Consider the following 23,270-nt stretch of genomic DNA (forward strand, 5'->3'; position numbering starts at 1 on the left):
AAGTTAAATTGCTTCTTAGAGGCCAAAAGACTAAATGCTGAAACTAAATAACCCAGCTGATTCAGAAAAAAAATTTACCTTAAAAGTAGCAAAGGCGTCCGAAGCAATATCAAATGTTGACAGCTCCACATACTTAAAGAAATCTCTGAATTGATTAGAAAAGAGGATGATTTTGGCAAGCGGTTCATGTCGAATACATTCTCTCAACATAATCCCACAACGTAAGGCGATCTGTGGAGCTTCATATCTAAAGCATAAACAAGAGAGAAACAGAGAACTACGTTGTCCTATTAACAAAATAATATTAATGGTATCAAAAGAACCATTTCAATACTGCTGTTAATGGAAGCATAGATACCATTTGTCACAGTTCATTCAAACACCATTCTTTCAATACCCACTAAATATCTACAATGTGCCTGGCACTATTCCAGATGCTGGGGATATAACAGTAAGCAAAGTCTGCCTTCCTAGCATTCAATTTTAGTAAGAATGTGTCTGGTGGGGGAGGAGGCAGACTATAAACAATGAAAAGATAATTTCATATTCTTCAGTGCTATGAAACTGAAGACAATAAAACAGGTACACTATAGAGTGTGACTACTTAATTTGCTTTACTTTAGATGGAGAGGTCAGGGAAGGGGCAAAGTATTTCAGGCAAAGGGAACTAACAGTGCAAAGGCTCCAAGGAAAGAACCAACAGCTTTGTAAGCCAAGGTAAGGAGTTTGGTTTTTAAGTGTGGTAGGAAGCCTTTGCAGAGTTTAAAGCAAGCAATTAACACAGCCTGGCATATATTTTTAAAAAGATCACTCTGGCTACCTGTGGAGTATCTTGTAAAACAGGGAAGAATGGGCTTGGGAGCTAGAGTGGAAGCAGGGAGACTAGCTAGTAGGAGGAACAGAAGCCCAGCTACAGATGATAGGGGCTTGGGTTGGGGTGACAGTAACAGAAGACTGTGGGAAGGTCATGCATATTGTTCAGAGGAAGAGTCAACAGAACTTGTAGATGTTGTAGTTGGGGTAGGGTGAGGAATAAATTTGGGGTGAGGGAAATCTTGAATTGAGGATTCAAGAATAACAAAATAACATTTATATGAAATTCAGATTCAAGAATAAAATCTCTTTCCCACAATTTACGAAACAGCTTACTTTGCAACATCAAATTTATAAATACAGTAGTGAAAATAACAAAGAAAGGTATTTGAGAGAATTCATTAAACCAGGGTGGTATTTATTCATTTTTGTCCCATTTTCATGTGGCATAATATTCACAAATATCATTTGAATGTTCCCTGAAAAACTCGTATTAACATTAGATGCTAATATATTCAGATAGGCACGATTCTTTGCAGAATACTAAAAAATGCCAACTTATAGCGTTAGCAATTTCTCTTATCGGAAGAATTTGAAAATCAGCCTATTGGCATGCACAGAAGAGTTATAAGGTGGGTTTTACTAAAGATATTATAAAGAGGAGTACGTTTTCTGAAATTTGAAGGAGAAAAACATTGTCATTTATTAACTGAGTACTTAAGAGAGCATAAAATGAAGACTGTTGACCTCAAGAAAGAACATAAGGGTCAGACAATTAAAATCCAGACTATTAGTAAGATATTTATGGACTTTCATAATTTTCTTTAAACTTAATTTTTCAATTTCATCTCCCATTACATCACTTAATTCCTTGCGGTAAGCCATTCTCTCAACCTAGAATGCCCTTCACCTTAAGTTTCTACCTTTAAGATTCTCTCTTATTTTTCAAGACTTAGTTCAAATGCTACCTCCTCCTTGAAGTGTTTCCAATCAGTTACCGTTCAGAATCACTCTCCCCCTCCTTCATACTCCTACAGCAGCTTATCTGTAATTCCACTTTGGCACTTTTCTCATTCTGTACTATGGTACATTGCAATAAATTTGTTATAAATCTGTTTTCTTTACCTCATTACAAACAACTTAATTACTAAGGATATGTTTTACTTATCCTGTTACCTTCTCCTTTCCTCTCCACGAATTTTCTCCATATGGTGTCTATGTTTTATTTACTGTTACTCTCCCCCATCCCTACCCCAGTCTCTGAAGAGTGCCTAGCATAATGCTTTTCACAGACATAAAATAAATTTGATAAACTTTGAACTCTGATTAAAGTTCTTAATACTAGAGGACTCTAATGAGACACAAACTTCATCTTATAAAAAAAGCTGTATGATCTGTAGCAAATGTTTACTCATCTCTTAATTCAATTGTCAAACTGAAACTATAAAAAAGTTTCTACTCCAACTTTTGTGTATAATTAGGTCTCTTTTTTCTTTCATTTGGTGAAGTTTATTGGAACCATGTGTAATGCACTGATTATTTTTGAAAACCAAGAATATTTTTAAAAATGCTACCCTGGGTCAGCACACTTGTCATTCCATCCTAGCAGTTTGTGCCCAACAGTGGAAATGTCATTTACCCGAGATAACAACTTCTTAAAGTTAGGAATATATTGGATATATAAGGAAATTCCTAATTTTCCTCAGTACCCTTTAAGGAATTTATAATTCATATATATCATTTCAACCTGACCGTCCTCTAGGATACTGACTTTTGATAGTTTATTGCCTACTATATAAAGAAGTGCTCCATAAGTTAAGTCTACCTTAAGTTTCAAATCCCAAGAACACCAATACCCTTAGGTTTGGTAAAGAATCAATATTTATCTCATCTATTTTATTCTACTTGTGGATAAGGGTCTCAAGGACAAGGACCATGACAAATCACTATGTTCTCCACAACAACTAATTTAATGGCAGGTCGCTGATAAAGGTTAATCCAATGAATGTTGAATCACTATATTATAGAATTGAATCATATCTTCCTTCTAATTTGTAGTTTGGATCATATAGTCTGGACTATATAATTAACTGTGTCAGTGTGGAGAAGGCACACTACTTTATATGCATGCTTATTCAAATAATAACAGCATGTAAGATGTTTCAAATTTAATAAAAGCCAAAGTATAAGAGCAATCATCTCATCTAGCAGTGAGCTACAATAAACATTACACAGAAAATGGTCAGAAGATCTTGTGCAAGAATATCTCAATTTAAGAACACAGATTATTATGTAAGCAGAAAAATGACTTTTGTTGTTACTGATGGAAAAAACAAGGTCAGCCAGCACTAGGAAAAGTTTTGTAAAATGCCATTCAGCAAACACTTGGCCTCTTCAATATAATCAAAAAGTTTTGCTTCTAATCTAGAAACATTTGCTTACTTTAAAAATGTGCTAAAGCTGTCCACTGAAAAGGCCTAGAAGCAATAACAAACCAATGTCAATGAGTACCCCTAGCATCCAGATTATAGTCTCTAAGAACCATTTCTAACTAAAAGGAGCAAGAGTCCTTGGTTGAAATAGCTAATTCCAGGTTTGTGTTAGGAAATGTACAAAATGTGCCAGAAAGCAAGGAAACTCTCACAAACCAATGGGAGTGATATCAAAAGGACATGGGTCAACTTGAAAAGGCCACAACATCAAAAAGCATCAAAAAGAATGTTTTAAAGTACAATTATAGGGACTTCCCTGGTGGTCCAGTGGGTAAGATTCTGCACTTCCAATTCAGGGGGCCCAGGTTTGATCCCTGGTTAGGGAACTAGATCCCACATGCCACAACTAAGACCCAGAGCAGCCAAAATAAATAAATAAATAAATAAATATTTTAAAAAATAAAGTGCAACTATACAAGATGTATGAAAAAACACTAAGTCCACTAGTTCATAACAACACTACAGGGATACAGGGGTAAGGAGGAGGAGAGAAGAAGAGAGGAAGAAGGGCGAGAGGGAAAAAGACAGGAGAAAAGAGAGAGAAACAAAACTCACTGGACAACAATAGAAGTTTCTAGGTTAACAACTTATTACTTTCTAAACTGATAATCGAAGGAAAAGAATTAGGCATTTATTCTTCTTCCTCTCTGGTATGGACTGTACTTCAGACTAATTAAATTGTGGTGGAAGAGGGAAAGTTATTCTCTTAGAAACTACTCCAGTCAATAAATACAGAAGGAATAATAAAGTTAGAAAATCACCTTTTTGTAACCCCTAATGAAATAACTGAATCAGGCAATGTTCATCAATGGATGATAAAACAATTAAGTGTAGTTGATGGGGAACTTGTTAAGGGATTAGGCTGCCATCATCTGAAGCATTACTAAATGTAGGTCTCCTGATGTTATGAAACACAAAGTATATAGCACCAGTTACAAAATATGACTGCCAAAATAAAATTGAATCTGAATGTAATCAAGCCTTCAAGCATAACCTCCAGTCTAGAAATACAGGGTGGGTAATGGCACAAGGTAAATGATATCATTTGAAAGCAATCTGACAAGTCAAGAATAAAGGAAATTCTGTAGGATAACTGATTCAGTTCAACAAGTCAATGGCATAAACATGGGAAAAGGTACTGTTATAAATGAAAAGGGACTGAAAAAAGACTTAAGTGGCATTACAAGCAACTACAACAAGTGGACCTTATAGGATTCTTATTTGAACAAACCAACTATGAAATTGCGGGGGCGGCAGGGGGGCAAGCAAGGAAATTTGACTACAGACTGCTTATTAGTTATTAATGAATTACTGTTAATTTTTAAGTGGAAAAATTACATTGTAGTTATATAAAAATTATCTTATTTTTGAGATGCATATTGATGTGTTTAGGGTTGTTATGATGATATTACATGAGGTTTAAGATTTGCTTTAAAATACTGCAGTCAAAAAAAAAAAGAAAATAAAGAACAAGGGAGGGGGTGTTGGGAAGGTAGATGAAATAAACACAGCAAAATATTGATGGTTGTTAAGGCTGGGTGATGGGTACATGGGATTTCTTTGTACTGTCTTTCTTTTGTATATGGTTGAAAAGTTTTGCAACAACACATTTTTAAATACGGTTATTGGGGGAAATGTATTATTTTAGTATCGGACTTCTGGAACATCTTCCACTGGCAGTGGTTCTTTATGGATCACTGAGAGCAGTGTAGTGACCTCATGCTCAAGCTCTCTCAGTACCCTGGAATGCCATTTGCATGCGCCAGGAGAAAAGTTCGTTTGAAATGAAAAGGTCCTCTTTAATAATCTTTTTTTTTAATTAAAAAAATTTTTTTAAGCTCTTTATTGGAATATAATTGCTTTACACTCTTATAGCAGCTTATGAGGTACACCAAGGTGAATCAGCTGTATTTATACACATATCCTCATATCCCCTCCCTCCCGTGGCTCCCCCTTCCCGCCATCCTGGCCCTCCACGGCATCACCCATCATCGAGTTGATCTCCCTTTTTTATACCGCAACTTCCCACTAGCTATCTATTTTACAGTTGGCAGTATATGTATATCTATGCTACTCTCTCACTTCGTCCCAGCTCCCCCCTCGCCCCCCCGCTCCCCCAACCTCATGTCCTCCAGTCCATTCTCTGCATCTGTATCCTTATTCTACTCCTGTCACTGGGTTCATCAGTGACATATTGTTTTTTTTTTTTTTTTTTAGATTCCATATATATGAGTTAGCATACAATATTTGTTTTTCTCCTTCTGGCTTACTTCACTCTGTATGACAGACTCTAGGTCAATCCACCTCATTACATACAGCTCCATTTCATTCCTTTTTATAGCTGAGTAATAATTCATTGTATATATATATATATATGCGCCACATCTTCTTTACCCATTCATTTGTTGATGGGCATTTAGGTTGCTTCCATGTCCTGGCTATTGTAAATAGTGCTGCAATGAACATTACGGTACATGTTTCTTTTTGGATTATGGTTTTCTCTGGGTATATGCCCAGTAGTGGGATTACTGGATCATATGGTAGTTCTATTTGTAGTTTTTTAAGAAACCTCCAAACTGTTTTCCATAGTGGCTGTATCAACTTACATTCCCACGAACAGTTCAGGAGAGTTCCCTTTTCTCCACACCCTCTCAAACATTTATTGTTTCCAGATTTTTTGATGATAGCCATGCTGACCGGTGTGAGGTGATACCTCATTGTGGCTTTGACTTGCATTTCTTTAATGATTAGTGATGTTGAGCATCTTTTCATGTGTTTGTTGGCCATCTGTGTGTCTTCTTTGGAGAACTGTCTGTTTAGGTCCTCCGCCCATTTGTGGATTGGGTTATTTGCTGCTTTGGTATTAAGCTGCATGAGCTGCTTGTATATTTTGGAGATTAATCCTTTGTCAGTTGCTTCGCTGGCAAGTATTTTCTCCCATTCTGAGGGTTGTCTTCTTGTCTCGTCTATGGTTTCTTTCACCGTGCAAAAGCTTTTAAGTTTCATGAGGTCCCATTTGTTTATTCTTGATTTTATTTCCATGGTTCTAGGAGGTGGGTCAAAAAGGATCTTGCTTTGATGGATGTCATAGAGTGTTCTGCCTATGTTTTCCTCTAGGAGTTTTATCATGTGTGGCCTTACATTTAGGTCTTTAATCCTTTTTGAGTTTATTTTTGTGTATGGTGTTAGGAAGTGTTCTAATTTCATTCTTTTACATGTAGCTGTCCAATTTTCCCAGCAGCACTTATTGAAGAGGCTATCTTTTTTCCATTGGATATTCGTGCCTCCTTTGTCAAAGATAAGGTGCCCATATGTGTGTGGGTTTACCTCTGAGTTCTCTATTCTGTTCCATTGATCTTCCTTTCTGTTTTTGTGCCAGTACCATACTGTCTTGATCACTGTAGCCTTGTAGTATAGTTTGAAGTCAGGAAGCCTAATTCCACCAACTCCGTCTTTCTGTCTCAGGATTGCTTGGCTATTCAGGGTCTTTTGCATTTCCATACAAATCGTAAGATTTCCTGTTCTAGTTCTGTGAAAAATGCTGTTGGTAATTTGATAGGGGTTGCACTGAATCTGTAAATTGCTTTGGGTAGGATAGTCATTTTAACAGTGTTGATTCTTCCAATCCAAGAATATGGTATGTCTCTCCATCTGTTTGTATAATCTTTGATTTCTTTCATACAGGTCTTTTGCCTCCTTAGGCAGGTTTATTCCTAGGTATTTTATTATTTTTGTTGCAGTGGTAAATGGGAGACTTTCCTTAATTTCTCTTTCTGCTTTTTCGTTGTTAGTGTATGGGAATGCAAGAGATTTCTGCGCATTAATTTTGTATCATGCTACTTTGCTAAATTCATCAATTAGTGCTAGCAGTTTTCTGGTAGAGTCTTTAGGGTTTCCTATGTATACTATCATGCCATATGCAAAGAGTGACAATTTTACTTCTTTTCCAATTTGGATTCCTTTTATTTCATTTTCTTCTCTGATTGCTGTGGCTAAAACTTCCAAAACTGTTGAATAATAATGGTGAGAGTGGGCACCCTTGTCTTGTTCATGTTCTTGTTTCAGTTTTTCCCCATTGAGAACGATGTTGGCTGTTGGTTTCTCATATATGGCTTTTATTATGTTGAGATAATTTCCTTCTATGCCCATTTTCTGGAGAGTTTTTATCATAAATTGATGTTGAATTTTGTCAAAAGCTTTTTCCACATCTATTGAGATTATCATATGGTTTTTATCCTTCAATTTGTTGGTATGATGTATCACATTGATTGATTTGCGTATATTGAAGAATCCTTGCATTCCAGGCATAAACCCCACTTGATCATGGTGTATGATTTTTTTAATGTGCTGTTGGATTCTGTTAGCTAGTATTTTGTTGAGGATTTCTGCATCCATATTCATCAGTGATATTGGTCTGTAATTTTCTTTTTGTGTGACATCTTTGCCTGGTTTTGGTATCAGGATGATGGTAGCCTTGTAGAATGAGTTTGGGAGTGTTCCTCCTTCTGCTATACTTTGGAAGAGTTTGAGAAGGATAGCTGTTAGCTCTCCTCTAAATGTTTGATAGAATTCGCCTGTGAATCCATCTGGTCCTGGGCTTTTGTTTGTTGGGAGATTTTTAATCACAGTCTCAATTTCTGTACTTGTGATTAGTCTGTTCATATTTTCTATTTCTTCCTGGTTCAGTCTTGGAAGATTGTATTTTTCTAAGAATGTATCCATTTCTTCCAGGTTATCCAATTTATTGGCATATAGTTGCTTGTAGTCGTCTCTCATGATCTTTTGTATTTCTGTGGTGTCAGTTGTTACTTCTCCTTTTTCATTTCCAATTCTGTTGATTTGAGTCTTCTCCCTTTTTTTCCCTGATGAGTCTGGCTAATGGTTTATCAATTTTATCTTCTCAAAGAACCAGCTTTTAGTTTCATTGATCTTTGCTATTGTTTCCTTCCTTTTTCATTTATTTCTGATCTGATCTTTATGATTTCTTCTGCTCACTTTGGGGTTCCTTTGTTCTTTCTCTAATTGTTTTAGGTGTAAGGTTAGGTTGTTTATTCGATATTTTTCTTGTTTCTTAAGGTAGGACTGTATTGCTATAAACTTCCCTCTTAGAACTGCTTTTGCTGCATCCCTTAGGTTTTGGGTTGTTGTGTTTTCATTGTCATTTGTTTCTAGATATTTTTTGACTTCCTCTTTGATTTCTTTAGTGATTTCTTGGTTGTTTAATATTGTATTGTTTAGCCTCCATGTGTTTGTATTTTTTACACTTTTTTTCCTGTAATTGATATTTAGTCTCATGGCGTTGTGGTCAGAGAAGATGCCTGATATGATTTCAACTTTCTTGAATTTACCAAGGCTTGATTTGTGACCCAAGATGTGATCTATCCTGGAAAATATTCTGTGTGCACTTGAGAAGAATGTGTAGTCTGTCGTTTTTGGATGGAATGTCCTATAAATATCAGTTAAGTCACCATGGTCTCATGTGTCATTTAAAGCTTGTGTGTCCTTATTTATTTTCTGTTTGGATGATCTGTCCATTGATGTAAGTGGGGTGTTAAGGCTCCTGCTATTATTGTATTACTGTCGATTTCCCCTTTTATGGCTGTTAGCATCTGCCTTATGTATTGAGGTGCTCCTATGTTGGGGGCATAGATATTTACAATTGTTATATCTTCTTGGATTGATCCCTTGATCATTATGTAGTGTCCTTCCTTGTCTCTTGTAATAGTCTTTACTTGAAGTCTAATTTGTCTGATATGCGTATTGCTATTCCAGCTTTCTTTTGACTTCCATTTGCATGGAATATCTTTTTCCATCCCCTTACTTTCAGTTTATATGTATCCCTTGGTCTGAAGTGGGTTTCTTGTAGGCAGCATATAGAAGGGTCTTGTTTTTGTATCCATTCAGCCAGTCTGTGTCTTTTGGTTGGAGCATTTAATCCATTTATATTTAAGGTGATTATTGACATGTGTGTTCCTATTACCATTTTCTTATTTGTTTTGGGTTTGTTTTTGTAGGTCTTTTCCTTCTCTTGTGTTTCCTGCTTAGAAAAGTTCCTTTAGCAATTGTTGTAAGGCTGCTTTGGTGGTGCTGAATTCTCTTAACTTTTGCTTGTCTGTGAAGCTTTTGATTTCTCCCTCAAATCTGAATGAGATTCTTGCTGGGTGGAGTATTCTTGGCTGTAGGTTTTTCTCTTTCAGGACTTTCAGTATATCCTGCCACTCCCTTCTGGCCTGCAGAGTTTCTGCAGAAAAATCAGCTGTTATCCTTATGGGTTTTCCCTTATATGTTATTTGTTGCTTTTCTCTTGCTGCTTTTAATATTTTTTCTTTGTGTTTAATTTTCGTTAGTTTGATTAATATGTGCTTCAGTGCATTTCTCCTTGGGTTTATTCTGTATGGGACTCTCTGTGCTTCTTGGACTTGATTAGTTATTTCCTTTCCCATGTTGGGGAAGTTTTCCACTATAACCTCTTCAAATATTTTCTCAGATCCTTTCTTTTCTTCTTCTTCTGGGATGCCCATGATTTGAATGTTGGTGTGCTTAATGTTGTCACCAAGGTCTCTGAGACTGTCTTCCATTCTTTTTCTTCTTTTTTCTTTTTCTTGCTCTGTGGCAGTTATTTCCCCCATTCTATCTTCCAACTCACTTATTTGTTCTTCTGCCTCAGTTATTCTGCTGTTTATACCATCTAGAGTATTTTTAATTTAATTTAATTTTATTTTATTTTATTTTGTTGTCCATTACTGTTTGTTTGCTCTTTAGTTCTTCCGAATCATTAACTGTTTCTTGTTTTTTCTGTATTCTGTTTTTGAGATTTTGGATCATCTTTACTCTCATTACTGTGAATTCTTTTTCAGGCAATTTTCCTATTTCCTCTTCATTTATTTGGTGTTGTGGGTTTTTTCCCTGCTCTTTTGTCTGCATGGTGTTTCTTTGTTTTCTCATTTTGTCTAATTTATAGGATTTGCTGTCTCCTTTCCCTATGCTGCCTAGTAGTAATTCCTCTTGTTTCTGCCCTCTGCCCCCTATGGTGGGGTTTGTCCAGTGTCTTGAGTAGGCTTCCTGGTGGGGGGGGGGGGGTTGGTGTCTGCTTTCCGGTGTGTGGCTCTGTGTCTTTTCTCTCTGATGAGCAGGGCTGTGTCAGGAGGTGTGTTTTAGGGTATCTGGGAAGTTAATATGGCTTTAGGTAGTCTGTATGCTGATGGGAGGGTTTGTGTTCCTGTCTTGTTTGTAGTTTGGTGTGATGTGTCCAGCACTGGCAGTTGCAGACAGTCGGATGAAGCCTAGGCTTAGACTCTGATACGAGGCTCTGTGAGAGTTCTCTGCAGTTAATCTTCCCTGTGTCTGAGGACTCCCTAGTAGTCTAGCATCCTGGATTCAGTGCTCCCTCCCCAGAGCCTCCTCCTTGACTTCTGATGGAGTAGTCCAAACTTCAGAGGTTGCTTGTCCCAGCAATAGGGGTTTAAAGAAGATTGTCCAAGCCCCACACTAATGTGAAAGTGTTGAGTCAAACAAATACTAAGTCAAGGAAACACATACATGTATAAGACACACAAATACTGAATCCAATAGAACATAAGGCACTAGAAAGACCCGATAGAAGAACCCCAGTATGCTAACAGACAATCAAAGAGAAAACCAACAGAAATTCAAAACCAAAGCAGAACAAAACAAAAACAAAAACAAAAACAAAATCCCCCAAAAAACAAACAACAACAACAAAAAAACACCACACACACACAAACACAAATCCAGGGAGATTTTGAAAGCTAGGATCAGCTATAATAAAGAGCAAGAGTACCACCAGACAGGACAGACTGAAGAGTCTCAGAATGAAATCAGACAATTATACTTAGAACTAAGATAAAGACAAAACTTAATAATAAACACCAAAGCAGTGTATCATCTAGAGAATAAAGCAAGGAAACAGAGCAGACTGATAATATTGCCTGTAAGTATCTTAAGATAAAATAAACTAAAAAAGGATAGAAGACAGGGCAACAGAAGAGCGTAGTGTGACTGGAAATATGCAAAGAAAAGAAAGAAATAGAAATGTATAAAAGATAGAGATGAAAAGAAGATAGGAGAGATACAGTCAGCACTACAAAAAACTTAGCTAGAAATAGAAATATATAAAAAGGCTAAAAATAAAAACAGAATAAAAAATAGAATAAAAAATATGTTATAAAATGTGTAGATCCCTTAGGACTAAGATCATAATTTAAAAACAAAAAACAAACACCAAAAAACTAGAACTGACCGAAGAATGGACCAGTTCCATAGAATTAATACTAATATTTCTGTTTCCTTGGGGTCTCAGCTGTAAGTGTCCTTCTACCCGCCTTGGGCTTTTTGTATTATTCTGTGACCAGCAGAGCTTCTTTTATTGTTCGTCTGTAAGCACTGGTGTGTGGGGAGAGAGAGGGTACAATAGTGGCTCCTTCCCCTGGGAGTGAGTGAACAGTGACACCCTGCCTGGGTTGTGGCGGCTTGGGCGGCTCACGCCAAGAGAGCGACTCCAACTCCATTGGGGCACCCTGCCTGGGTCACAGCGGCTCAGTCGGCTGTGGCAGTGCCTGTTGCAGAGGGACACTGGTGGCTCAGGTGTAAACCGAATGTCTCCAGAGCTGGGCCACTCTGCGGACTTTTGGCTCTTGGTTGCAGACACTCTAGGCCAGCCCCGCCCGGGGGCCTTTGTTATCCCTGAGTGCGTTAGCTAGGCCCACAGGGGCCCTTCCTTTGTCCATCGCAGGCGCCGAGAGAGAGGCTACACCTGCGGCTCCTCCCCCCTGCTTGTGAGTAAGCAGTATCAAGCCGCCACTATGCCTGCACAGCTTTCCGCGGTAGGCACTCTCCGCTGTGGATTTCTTCCTTCCTGTCCTCTTGGTCTGTCTCCCCACTGCCAACAATGTTTCTCACCCTGAACCAGTTCTCTTGTTCCCATGTTACAGCTCCCAGACCCCCTCTTCAGCTGTGAATCGACGTCTCAGTCCGGACACACTGAGCCATGGTGCAGACCCTCCGTGTGTTTCTCACTCTTTCCCGTCTGCCACAGCTCAGCCGCTTCACCGTCTTTGAACAGTCCGAAATGTCTCCCTTCTGACCCAGGGAAATTCCCTGTTGGAGAAGGGGTTTCCCCATCAAATAACGGATGTTTCCCCAAATTTGGCAATCTCCCCTCTGTTTCAGATCCCCCTGCCCTAGGGCGTGGGACCCATTCCTTTCCTTTCTTCTCCTCCTCTTTCTGCTTTTTTTTCCCCCTCTGTCCTACCCAGTTATGTCGGGATCTTTGCAGTCCTTTCTGGTGTCCGAGGTCGTTTGCTGGTGTTCAGCTGGTTCTCTGTGGGAATTATTGCATCTTTTGGTGTATTCCTGATGCATCTGTGGAGAGGGATGCATTCCACGTCCTTCTACTTCACCGCCATCTTTCTTCTCCTGGCTTGGTAATTTAAAAAATCTGCTTCCATGCGGTTTCCTTCTCATTTGTCCAATGCGAAGGGGTCGCTCTGCCAGTTTTAAAGTTTTTTTCCAGAGGAAATCATTCCAAACATCGAATATGGCACGGCTGTGGCAAGTTCAGGTCCTCCAGCTTCGCCATCTTAAACCCAACCCCTATTTAATAATCTTTTCATAAAATTTGGGCTCCAAATCCTTTTACCATGTTCTGTATCCTATATCCAAATGATTCTCCTTGATGGCCCAGAATCAATTTCTTTCTGCCTTACATTCTTTATGGTTAGACTTAGGTCCAGTATAGCATGTTACTATCATATCCCTAAATAACATCATTGTTGTTGTTTTTTTTTTAAACATCATTGTTTGATGTATGAATGCACCACTCAAGTTATGTTGTAAGTTTTCAAGCACCTTTACAACAGATAATTCAGTAAAAATGCTGACCTTTAACAAAGGGCTAAACATCTGGCATTTCAAGATAATCTAGAAAATGGCAATGGGTAAAGTTGATTCAGGTGCAATGGTTCCATTTAGGGCTTCTTGTTGTCTTCTCTGTCCTCAGGGTCTTCTATAATTCCCTCTTCCTTCCTATGTGGAGGGCTTCAAATCTTATCAAGGATGTATTTATGGTGAAGAAGATGGGGTTCAGAATCAGATTTGGATTGAAAAATTGGCTCTGTCACTTATTAGCTGTATAACCTTGAACAACAGCCTTACTCTAAGTTTCAATTTCCTCATGTGTAAAATGGTAAGGATAATACCTAGTCCTCATAGTATTGTTAGAAGGATTAAATAAAATAACATAAGTAAAGACATTGAATGTAATAACTGACACATAGCAAACACTCAATAAATGGTATCTACAAAACAGGATGTGAGGAATGAGTTTAAAATTCAGGTTAAAAAATAAAAGAAGAATCATTTCAATACAGAATAAAAACCACAGGAGTTATCACCAAATTGTTGATAATGGTTTCTTTGGGAGGGATTAGATTTCCAACATTGGATTTCTAAAATGTTTGAATTTTTTAAATTGATTTTTTATTGAAGTATAGTTAAATCACAATGTTGTATTAAAATGTCTGCATTTTAAAATAACAAACATGTATTACTTTGAATGAGGAAAAAATAAAATGTTTTAAAAATATCTACTCCTTTTCAACCCCAATATCACCACTAAAGTTTTGGCCCTAATTATCTCTTGCTTGGACTCGTTCAAGCTAGAATCTCAGACCCTGAGTTCTCCAGTTCATTTTCTATACTGCCACCAGGACTCATCATGTCTAGTCCCTGAAAGGTTCCATGTTGCCTAACATTGAGACTCCTTGGTAGGACATGAATGACTCTTCATAATCTGGTCACAGCCTTTCCAGCTTTTTCCCCATCCCTACTTTCCATTCACATCAAGCTCCAATTGCATCAGAATTCTTGTCATTCTCCAAACACATCGTACATTTTGATGCCTCTGTGCCTTTGCATGGGAGGTACTCAATCCTTCTACTCTCTGTGCCTATTTGGCAATTTTCTACTTTAAGACCTACTTCATTTCTGACATCCCAAGCAGAGATCATGGATTCTTCATCTGTGCTCCCATAGAATATGCTGGTAAAGAAACAACAATGAGTTGTAATGAGTTATCTCTTCTCACTGTAGACTGTAACTGCTTGAAGATTGGAAAGATGGATATTGTTCTGAGAGCACAGATTCTGGAACCAGACTACTAGAGTTTAAAGCATACTAGCTATGTGACTTTGGATAAGTTATTTAACCTCTCTGGGCTGCAGTATCCTCTTCTATAAAATGAGTATAAATATAACAACAACACAACCATAATAATAACTACCCAAAGAACTATTATATAAATACAAAGCAGGGCCTGACATGTAGTAAGTACTATGTTAACTATTACCATTACTTACTATTATTAGTGCTATTATTACTATTATTATTGTAGACCCCTAATAAATGAACTAATAAGCAGTTTTAGCCTTACAAACTAGACTATTAACTTTTCAGAAGAAATGGAAAGACATTTTATAAAACTTTCCTGATGAATCGGATTTAAGAAAGTTATGCTTAAATAAACAATTTCTATTTTTCTATTGTGTGCTATAGTTACATGAAAATGGAGTCTTAAAAATCTGTATATTAAGAAAGTGGCTTTTAAATTAAACGAGTCAATATCATTTTTTTCCACAAATTAGAAAATAAATGAAAGCTAAGTTTTTTCTTAAATTCAGAAAAAAGGACATAATTGTTATAAATTATGTATTAAAATGGGATTACTGGTAAATATAGGTGATTAATGAATAGAAGAGTTCATATTAAAAATATAAGGAAAATTTCTACTTACATCAGTTTAATAGTTTGTTCAGAAACTGAAAGATCTTTTGCATCAAATAATTTGTAAAAGAATAGTAGTCATTTGAATTCATCATAAAATTCACCACCAAATAGGACAGAGACACATTTTCAAATAATTAAAGATATAATAAAGATATATAAAGATATACTGCTTATTCACACTCAGTAAACTTTATATGTAATCATAATTTTTAAAATGCCAAGGCCCCACACGTTTTACAGAATCACATACAAATAAACATAACTTAGCAATAAAAAGTTATTAAGAGATTCCAATCTTCATCCTGTGTCTCTCAAAAATTATCAATTTATAATGTATAGCATCACTTCTCAAACTTCCTTCCCCTCCTCTAATTCACTCTGCAGCTACTTTGGAGCTTCCTACTAGTAAACCTCCAAAGCAATCTCCTGATATTAGTGGGTTTTCTCCCTCTGATTTCTTCCTCCTCATCTTTAAGTCTTGTTTGTGCAAGTGGACATAACCTTCTAGCTTAGTCTAGTTCCCCTGCCCGGCTTCCAATCACTAGGTTTTTTTTTCAACTCTCTCTATTGAAAGAGGGGGAGGGGTGGGAGAAACATAGGGGACAATTACACATTAAGGAATCCTGTGCACATCACAAATAAGGCTCGCTACAGATTTGTAATATGTTCCTGCAGATAATAATTAATGAATAAAAATTAGAATTAGTTGTTTATCTTCTGTCTCATTTCTAGAAAGGGAAAATAAAGTTTTCTTCAATATAAGTTGTAATTCTTCGCCAACTTAATTTTAAAAATTATGCTAAATTTCCACATCTTCCACAAAGCCTATATAGTGTACCAATGTATAAAATGTATATACATTCTACCATATACAAAATGAATGAAAAAAATTATCCTACAACCATACTTTATAATTTACTGAATTGCTTTTCCTCTTCATTAATCTGAATTCTTAAAGCTTAACATTAAGAATTTTCACGTGTTTATAATTTTCCTTGGTGAGAAGACACTAAATCCATGTCTTTAGCAGAGCCACTTGTATCTGGTTGCAGCTCTTTGACAAAATAAATTCAAGGCAGTTGCCATCACTTGACTGCTATTCAGAGACAGCAGCTACAGGAAGAAGATCCTCCAAACAATTCCCACTCTAGGAATGAAGTTCATGGAGTTGCGTGTATCCCTTCACATAATGACAGTGGAAGTTACTGTTTTAGACCATCCACACCACCTCTCTTCCATATCAGCTGACATGATCTCCAATATATTTTTAGGACAACACATTTCAGCATTCTCAAGGGATCATTTATTTTACAAGCTAACTTAAAATGACTATTAATTTATCTTCACTTCCTAAAATACATTTCTGATATTCTTCTCCCTAAACTCTCCAGTGGCTCCCCATTTCCTATAGGATAATGTCACATGCTTTAGTTTAACATTTTAGAATCTCCAGAAGAGGGTACAAATTGATCATTCTGGCCTAAACCACCAATGACCAGCAGTGCAGATCATATCCCATTAAATCTTGTAGATCTATCTGAGCCAGAAACAAACACTTCCTTTATAATGTTATTCTGACACTTATGTATGGTCTTAATTATATTTGTTTAAAATTGTACATATATATGGGACTTCCCTGGTGGTCCAGTGGTTAAGACTCTGCACTCCCAATGCAGTGGGCCCGGGTTTGGTACATGGTCAGAGAATTAGATCCCGCATGCCGCAACTAAAGATGCTGTGTGCCCAACTAAGATCCAGAACAGCCAAATAAATAAATAAATATATATATATAAAATAAAATTGTACATATATATAAGTGTGAACTGCAGCTCTTAAGAGGGATAAGGATAATAATTTTTTCAACTAGTAGCTACTGAGTCCCATGTGCTTGGTGCTATGCTCTACAAGAACTATCTCACTGAGTCAGAAAGAGAAAAACAAATATCGTATATTAATACATATATGCGGAATATAGAAAAATGGTACAAATCAACTGGTTTGCAAGGCAGAAATAGGGACACAGATGTAGAGAACAAACATATGGACACCAAGTGGGGAAAGTGGGGGTGGTTGGGGGGGGGAATGAATTGGGAGATTGGAATTGCCATATATACATTACTAATAAGAAAAAAAATACCAATTGTACACTCTAAATATATGCAGTTTATTGTATGTCAACTGTATCTCAATAAAAGTTCTTAAAAAAAAAAGAACTATCTCACTAAAGACTCATAATGACCTACTGAAGAGGTATTATTATGTCTTCATATTGCAAAGAGGAAATCAAGACTTAAGGAAGTTAGGTACCTTGCCCAAGGTCTTAGCAAGTAAACAGCAGAAACCTGACTGAACACACAGGTCTGTCTGACAACACATAGTCAAAGGCATATAATGCAAATTTTACTCTTATTTTACAGATAAGGAATCTGAGGCTTGGAAAGGTGCAGTGACTTGCCCAAGATCTCAAAGTCAAGAAGTGCAAGAGACTAGAAAAAGAAATAATCAGAGAACAAAAAAGAGTTCTTATAAATTAAAAATAGGGTAACTGAAAGGAAAATTCAGTAGAGCTTATCCTCAATGGAAGATACAATGAAGAACAACTTCTGACAAGTAAAACAAAAAGACAAAAAAACAGAAAACAGAAGAGACACAAAATCAATCGCAGAGATTGATTTTTTTAACTTTGACTAACAGGAGATCTAGAAAGTGAGAAGAGAGAATGTATTAGAAGGGAATAAATTTTCAAAGAAACAATATATGGCAGAGAATGTTAGCTGTCCACAGAAATCCTTTCTCCTCTTCTTCCTGAGCACTGACTACATTTCTCAGGTTCCCTTAAAAATTAAGAGGCCAAGTGACTAAGTGCTCTCAAATGGAATGTGGGTAGGAGTAACTCGAGCCATTTCCAGGCCTGGCTCATAAATTTTCCCATGTACTTATACCTTCCTTTGGGCTGAAATGACAATCAACAAAGTGATCTTAGGAACCACATGTTGAAGGAACCCCTGCTGACCTAGAACATCTGTTCTTCTCTACTATGTGAGAAATAAATTCATCCTGTAGTGGGGCCACTCCATTTGGGGTCTATTTGTTATAAAGCTTAAGGTCTGTTATAAGTTTAGCCTATCCTAACTAATACAAGTTTATTTCCCTTTCCAGAACTGGACTTAATTCTCCAGTAAAAACAAAATTTTGTACTAAAAAAAGCAAAGTAATCATGGTACACTACTTTATTCAACAATAATAATTACATAGCTATAATAATATAAATGTGACTTTTTAATAGAATAAAAAATTGTGATCAAGTATACTGGGAAGGTTAGGGGAAGGAAAATAGAGTAAAAGTGGTGGTGGAAATACTAAATTGTCATCTAGTCTATGAGAAAGTTAAAAGATATTTTTTAAAATTGGTAAATCAGAAGTTAATAAAATCCCATTATTCATAATATAGAGGTAAACACCAGATGAACAAATAAAAAAGATGAAAGTGGTTGTCTTTGGGCAATGGGACTGAGCAATGTTGAAGGAAGAGGCAAAGAGCTGCTGTTTGTTGATATATCTGGTTTTTAAACTATGTGGTATGTATTGTTTTGATGTAATTAAATGTTTTAAAATGTACAAGAAAGGATTTGGGAATTGAACATAGATGAGATGGACTAGGTATGGAACAGCATGCTAGGTTTAAGATGGTAAAGTAGAAAGATAGAAAAGGGGAGACAAAAGTTAGTCTGCTATCCCCAAGCCTTGCTACATCCATATTTCTGGTCTTAGCAGTTAGAGTAGCCTGAAAATGCCCAAGAAACATTTGCAAATGAGTATACATGAAAAGTAATAATCAGGGATTCTATTACCTGACTAGACTTTAGTTTTTCAGCTGCCCTGTGGTCCCACATACATACAGTGATATTTATTCTGTCCCCAAGTGGAAGCCTGTCACCTTAGTAGATGCTAGCCATTGAAAGGATATTGTGTTTGTGTGCATGTGCGTGTATGTGTGTGTGTGATGAGGGGATTAAGTCTTATACTGATTGGGCAGATAAAAAAGGGCAGACTGGGGAGCAAAAGCAATAATGTAATAGGAAGAGATAACAGGAAAGTGAAGGAAAGAAAGGCAGTAAATGGAAGGAACTTTATTTGGAAAGGATTCTGTCGTAGCCTGAGGAATCACAAAGACATAGACTTGGAGGGATGACTTCGAGCATGGCAAATATGAATCCAAAAGGGAACTGATCATATGTCAAATGAGGCTAATGCTATATATTTTTAACAACTTTTCTAAACTCAAACCTACTTTAAAGGAAAGCATACACCTACCCTTTGAGGAGCATAAATAGGATATGAGGATGAGCGCTAATGTACTCCACAGTAGGACTCCGAGTGCCTATCTGTCTTCTCAGAATGTTGTTAAATATCTGGGTCACATCTTTTTTTCCCTGTTAAAGAAACAAACAACCATTAAGTTGTATACTTTAAATGGGTGAAATGGGTGAACTGCATGGCATGTGAATTATTTCAAAAGCTGTTTACAAACACACACACACACACACATTCCATTTAATATGATATAGTATTTTCCCATCTGAGATTGTGAATTCTTTGACTTAATTTGTCTAATGATAGGTACAAAAACAACCAAACAGAATCAAGATAAAATAAAATCAATGCCCTACACACACTGTAAGCATTTCAAATTGTTAAATGCATGAAGCACAGTCAAAGCTTGTGTCTGAAGGCTTTATGATTTCTCATTTTTATAGTAATAAGACCAAAGGTTAAGGACCACTTTTTAATCAGGGCCAGGGAACAGAAAAGGATCTCTAGGAGATGGAAATTTTCAAAAACTTAGGACCATAAAATGACTTATTGAGAACCTGGTCCTGGAGTGCTTATTTTGCTTATTTTTTAAAAAATGTAGCAAGAAATAATCATTAGAGATTAAATTATCACAGTAGGAAGTTTTCTGCTTCTTTGAGCTGCTTTCTAATTCAACCTGAACAGTTGACTTTGCATCCATCTTATTTTCTCAAGGCATACCTGCCTTTAAAATGAATGCATCAACTCTTACATGCAATACATTTTCATCCTTTGATCTCATCACATTGTGTTTCAAAACATCAGAGTCTAAAGCTGTGTCTTGAATAGCAGCCAAACCTCAAAAAAACACAGCTCTGAGTTTGATCCTGAGCCCACGAATCAGAAACCTTGCAATCTCAGCCATAACTCTTTTTTTTTAACCTCATAAGAATATGCTGAAGTATTTTTTGCCTGTCAGCAATTTTAAGGCTTACAGGATTAGACAAAAATTTATGGCTATAAAGTAATGAGATTTTTTTTTTTAAACAACTTTAACCCAAAGGTCTGTCTTCTAACTAGCCCTTATTCACATAACAGCAGGATCCTCCATTACTTTCCTCACGCCACTGGACCACTTTCCTCCTGATTCCTGAAGAAAAAAATGGCTTTGCCACACAGATTCCTGAATCAGTCTCTGCTACCCAATCTAAGCCAACGCCTTGGGCCACGATCACTGTTGTCAGCTCTGGATTTCAAATCCCTGCTCCTAGCTGCTCCCAACCCTGCTCATCGTCTTACCTTCTACAACTAGCTATTTTCTCAACTAGTTATTTTAAATACTGTTTACTCAAGTGTAGAAAACCACCTCTTCTCCTTCATTTGACATATGCCATTAGTACGTAGTTCTTTTATCAAGGGTTTAAGGGTAGCAAAGGGTAATTATAGCACAGTGCAGAAACAACTTCAAATTGAATCCTGCACATCACTATTATTAAAGATTCCTCAGCATTCCTGATCACCTTTTGCCTTAAGCCCCTTCTTCTGTCATGGTTCTGGAGCCTCCTCTCTCCCTACTCCAAACCCTTCTCCTATCTCTCTTCTATTTCCTACTCCTATCGAATTCAGCCAAAGATACAGCATTTCTCAAATTTCTGTTATTTTACTCTGTAAAGGGAATCTAAGCTCTTTTCTTTCAGTCTTTTACATCCAAGAAATTGCCTAGAGACCTCACCTTTCACAACTAACAAAAAAGCCCATGTAGGTGTCTTTTAAACAGAAGTTCTTTTTTTCTCTGTAAGGAATACTCCATCCTTTTAGGTAACCTGGCAAAAGCTGCAGCCCAGCCCTAAAGTAATAATTTTCCTTTCCTGTTATAAAAAGATACCAAAGATTTTACAGTCAAATGACTGTTATACTCTTCAAAGAAGCCCCAGGAGAGGCTATCCACTTACTGAAATATTATCATTATTCTTGAATTATCCTCTACATACTTACTAATTCTTTAAGAAAAGTGGCTTACTGCTGTGCTTCAGGACATCTTCTTTTGGTCCAATTCCCTTACCTCTATTTCTATTTCTCATTCTTATTCCTACATTGATTCATTCATCCAACCAATGGATATGGCGCTAGGTGTGGGAAGTGTACTCCTAGTACTCAAGATACTCTCAATCCAGAAGTAGCTGTACCAAGGCTACCTATGAACCAAAAGATGAAGAGGGTGGGGTTCTGCGTGATTAGACTGAGTTTTGAAATTACAGGGAGTTTTATCAAGTGGTCACTAGTTCATATGCATACTTTAAGCTTGAGAAGGAAAGTTGCTGGCTGTGGGGCTGGTCATTCATGCTTCCAGTCCACAGAAATACATAGCACATTTCTGCAAGTAGGCTAATAATGCTAGTAATGGTGCATCTTTCCTGAAAATACTATGAGTATATAGTTGGTGGAATGCTTAAAACTGAACTGTTTGGGGGCTTCCCTGGTGGCACAGTGGTTGAGAGTCCACCTGCCAATGCAGGAGACATGAGTTCAATCCCTGGTCCAGGAGGATCCCACATGCCGTGGAGTAGCTGAGCCCGTGCGCCACAAATACTAAGCCTGTGCTCTAGAGCCCGTGAGCCACAACTATTGAGCCCACGTGCTGCAACTATTGAGCCCATGTGCTGCAACTACTAAGGTCTGCGTGCCTAGAGCCTGTGCTCCGAAATGGGAGAGGCCACTGCAATGAGAAGCCCGCACGTCATGACGAAGACACAGTGCAGCCAACAAATAAATAAATAAATAAATAAATTTAAAAACTTTTAATAAAACAAAAACCTGAACTGCTTTCAATTTTAACTGTTTTTCATTCATTCATTCAACTAAGAAGTATTCATAAGTATTTATTATCCATGAGCTTGATTGAGGAGGACAGCTTCACCTAGTCAATATCACGTTCATTTATAACTATGTTCCAGGCATCAGTTGAATGAACAAAGTCAAGAACTGCCTGGTCAATTACACCTCAGTAAAGCAAAAAGAACTGTCTGATCACCATGATAACAGGCGTTGAGTCATCAGTAAAAAGTTATTACATCTTGTATACGATTTTGGAGGAGAGGCAAGTATACAACGCATTTTATAAAGAAAACATAAAGTAATCCACGAAAGCAATCTACTTAACTCTCTTCATTTGAAGAGTTAATCTTCAAATGGAAAATTCAAATATTAAGAAAGATATTTTTCCCCCAAAGATTCCAGAGAATAAAAGTTTACTCTACTTGATAATGTATAAGTCAATTTTAGGCAACTGAATGTCTTAACCCCCAGATAATTTTTAAGTAAACTTCTATTTTCCGTATACCATGTAAAATAAGGGAAATTTGCATCACTGTTTCTTACTGTTCCTCTTCTGTTATCTAAGCCAAAGCTGCACAAAGTTGTGAGGCACCCAAAGTTTTTCTTTGCTCTGCTCCCATCTCCCCAGTTCCTAGAGAGCACTTTGAATCTATGCTATTCTGTGGCTGCTCAAGGCTTTGATGGGAATATGATAAGCTTAAGCAGAAAAAACACCCAGTTAGAAAAATTTATTGGCCCAGTTGTATACATTTCATATGTCTTGGAATTTATGACCCTTTCTCCTAATTAAATAAACAGAACCAGAGTAATGGCTAACAGGTGCAGGGAGGCATTCACTGGACTGTTAAGCTCTTTGGTGATTATCTGGATGTTTGTGAACTTGCAAGGAGAAATTCTGAATCTTGTGAGCTAATTAACTCCTAGAAGAAAGCTATATAATCATGTGACTTATAGCCTGTTTTCCGGTTTCTCTTTACCCCCTCTGGTGCCTGTGCCAGAAGCTGTTTGTACTCTCTTCTTAATAAACTGTTATTC

At 37.0% G+C, this 23,270-nt stretch overlaps 1 protein-coding gene across 12 annotated transcripts in view; it reads right to left on the minus strand.

Moving 5' to 3' along the window:
• CAB39L (calcium binding protein 39 like) overlaps positions 1-23,270 on the minus strand; it is a 104,058-nt gene that overhangs the window by 26,681 nt on the left and 54,107 nt on the right. For all 12 annotated transcript variants that reach the window (XM_057707331.1, XM_057707328.1, XM_057707330.1 and 9 more), the window contains 2 exons: positions 19,422-19,540; positions 79-247 (listed from right to left, as the gene is read on the minus strand). In XM_057707331.1, coding sequence (XP_057563314.1) covers positions 79-247; positions 19,422-19,540 — 288 coding nt within the window. The remainder of the gene's footprint in view (positions 1-78; positions 248-19,421; positions 19,541-23,270) is intronic.

The sequence above is a fragment of the Hippopotamus amphibius genome, chromosome 14 (assembly GCF_030028045.1).
Source record: "Hippopotamus amphibius kiboko isolate mHipAmp2 chromosome 14, mHipAmp2.hap2, whole genome shotgun sequence".
Taxonomy (NCBI): Eukaryota; Metazoa; Chordata; class Mammalia; order Artiodactyla; family Hippopotamidae; genus Hippopotamus; species Hippopotamus amphibius.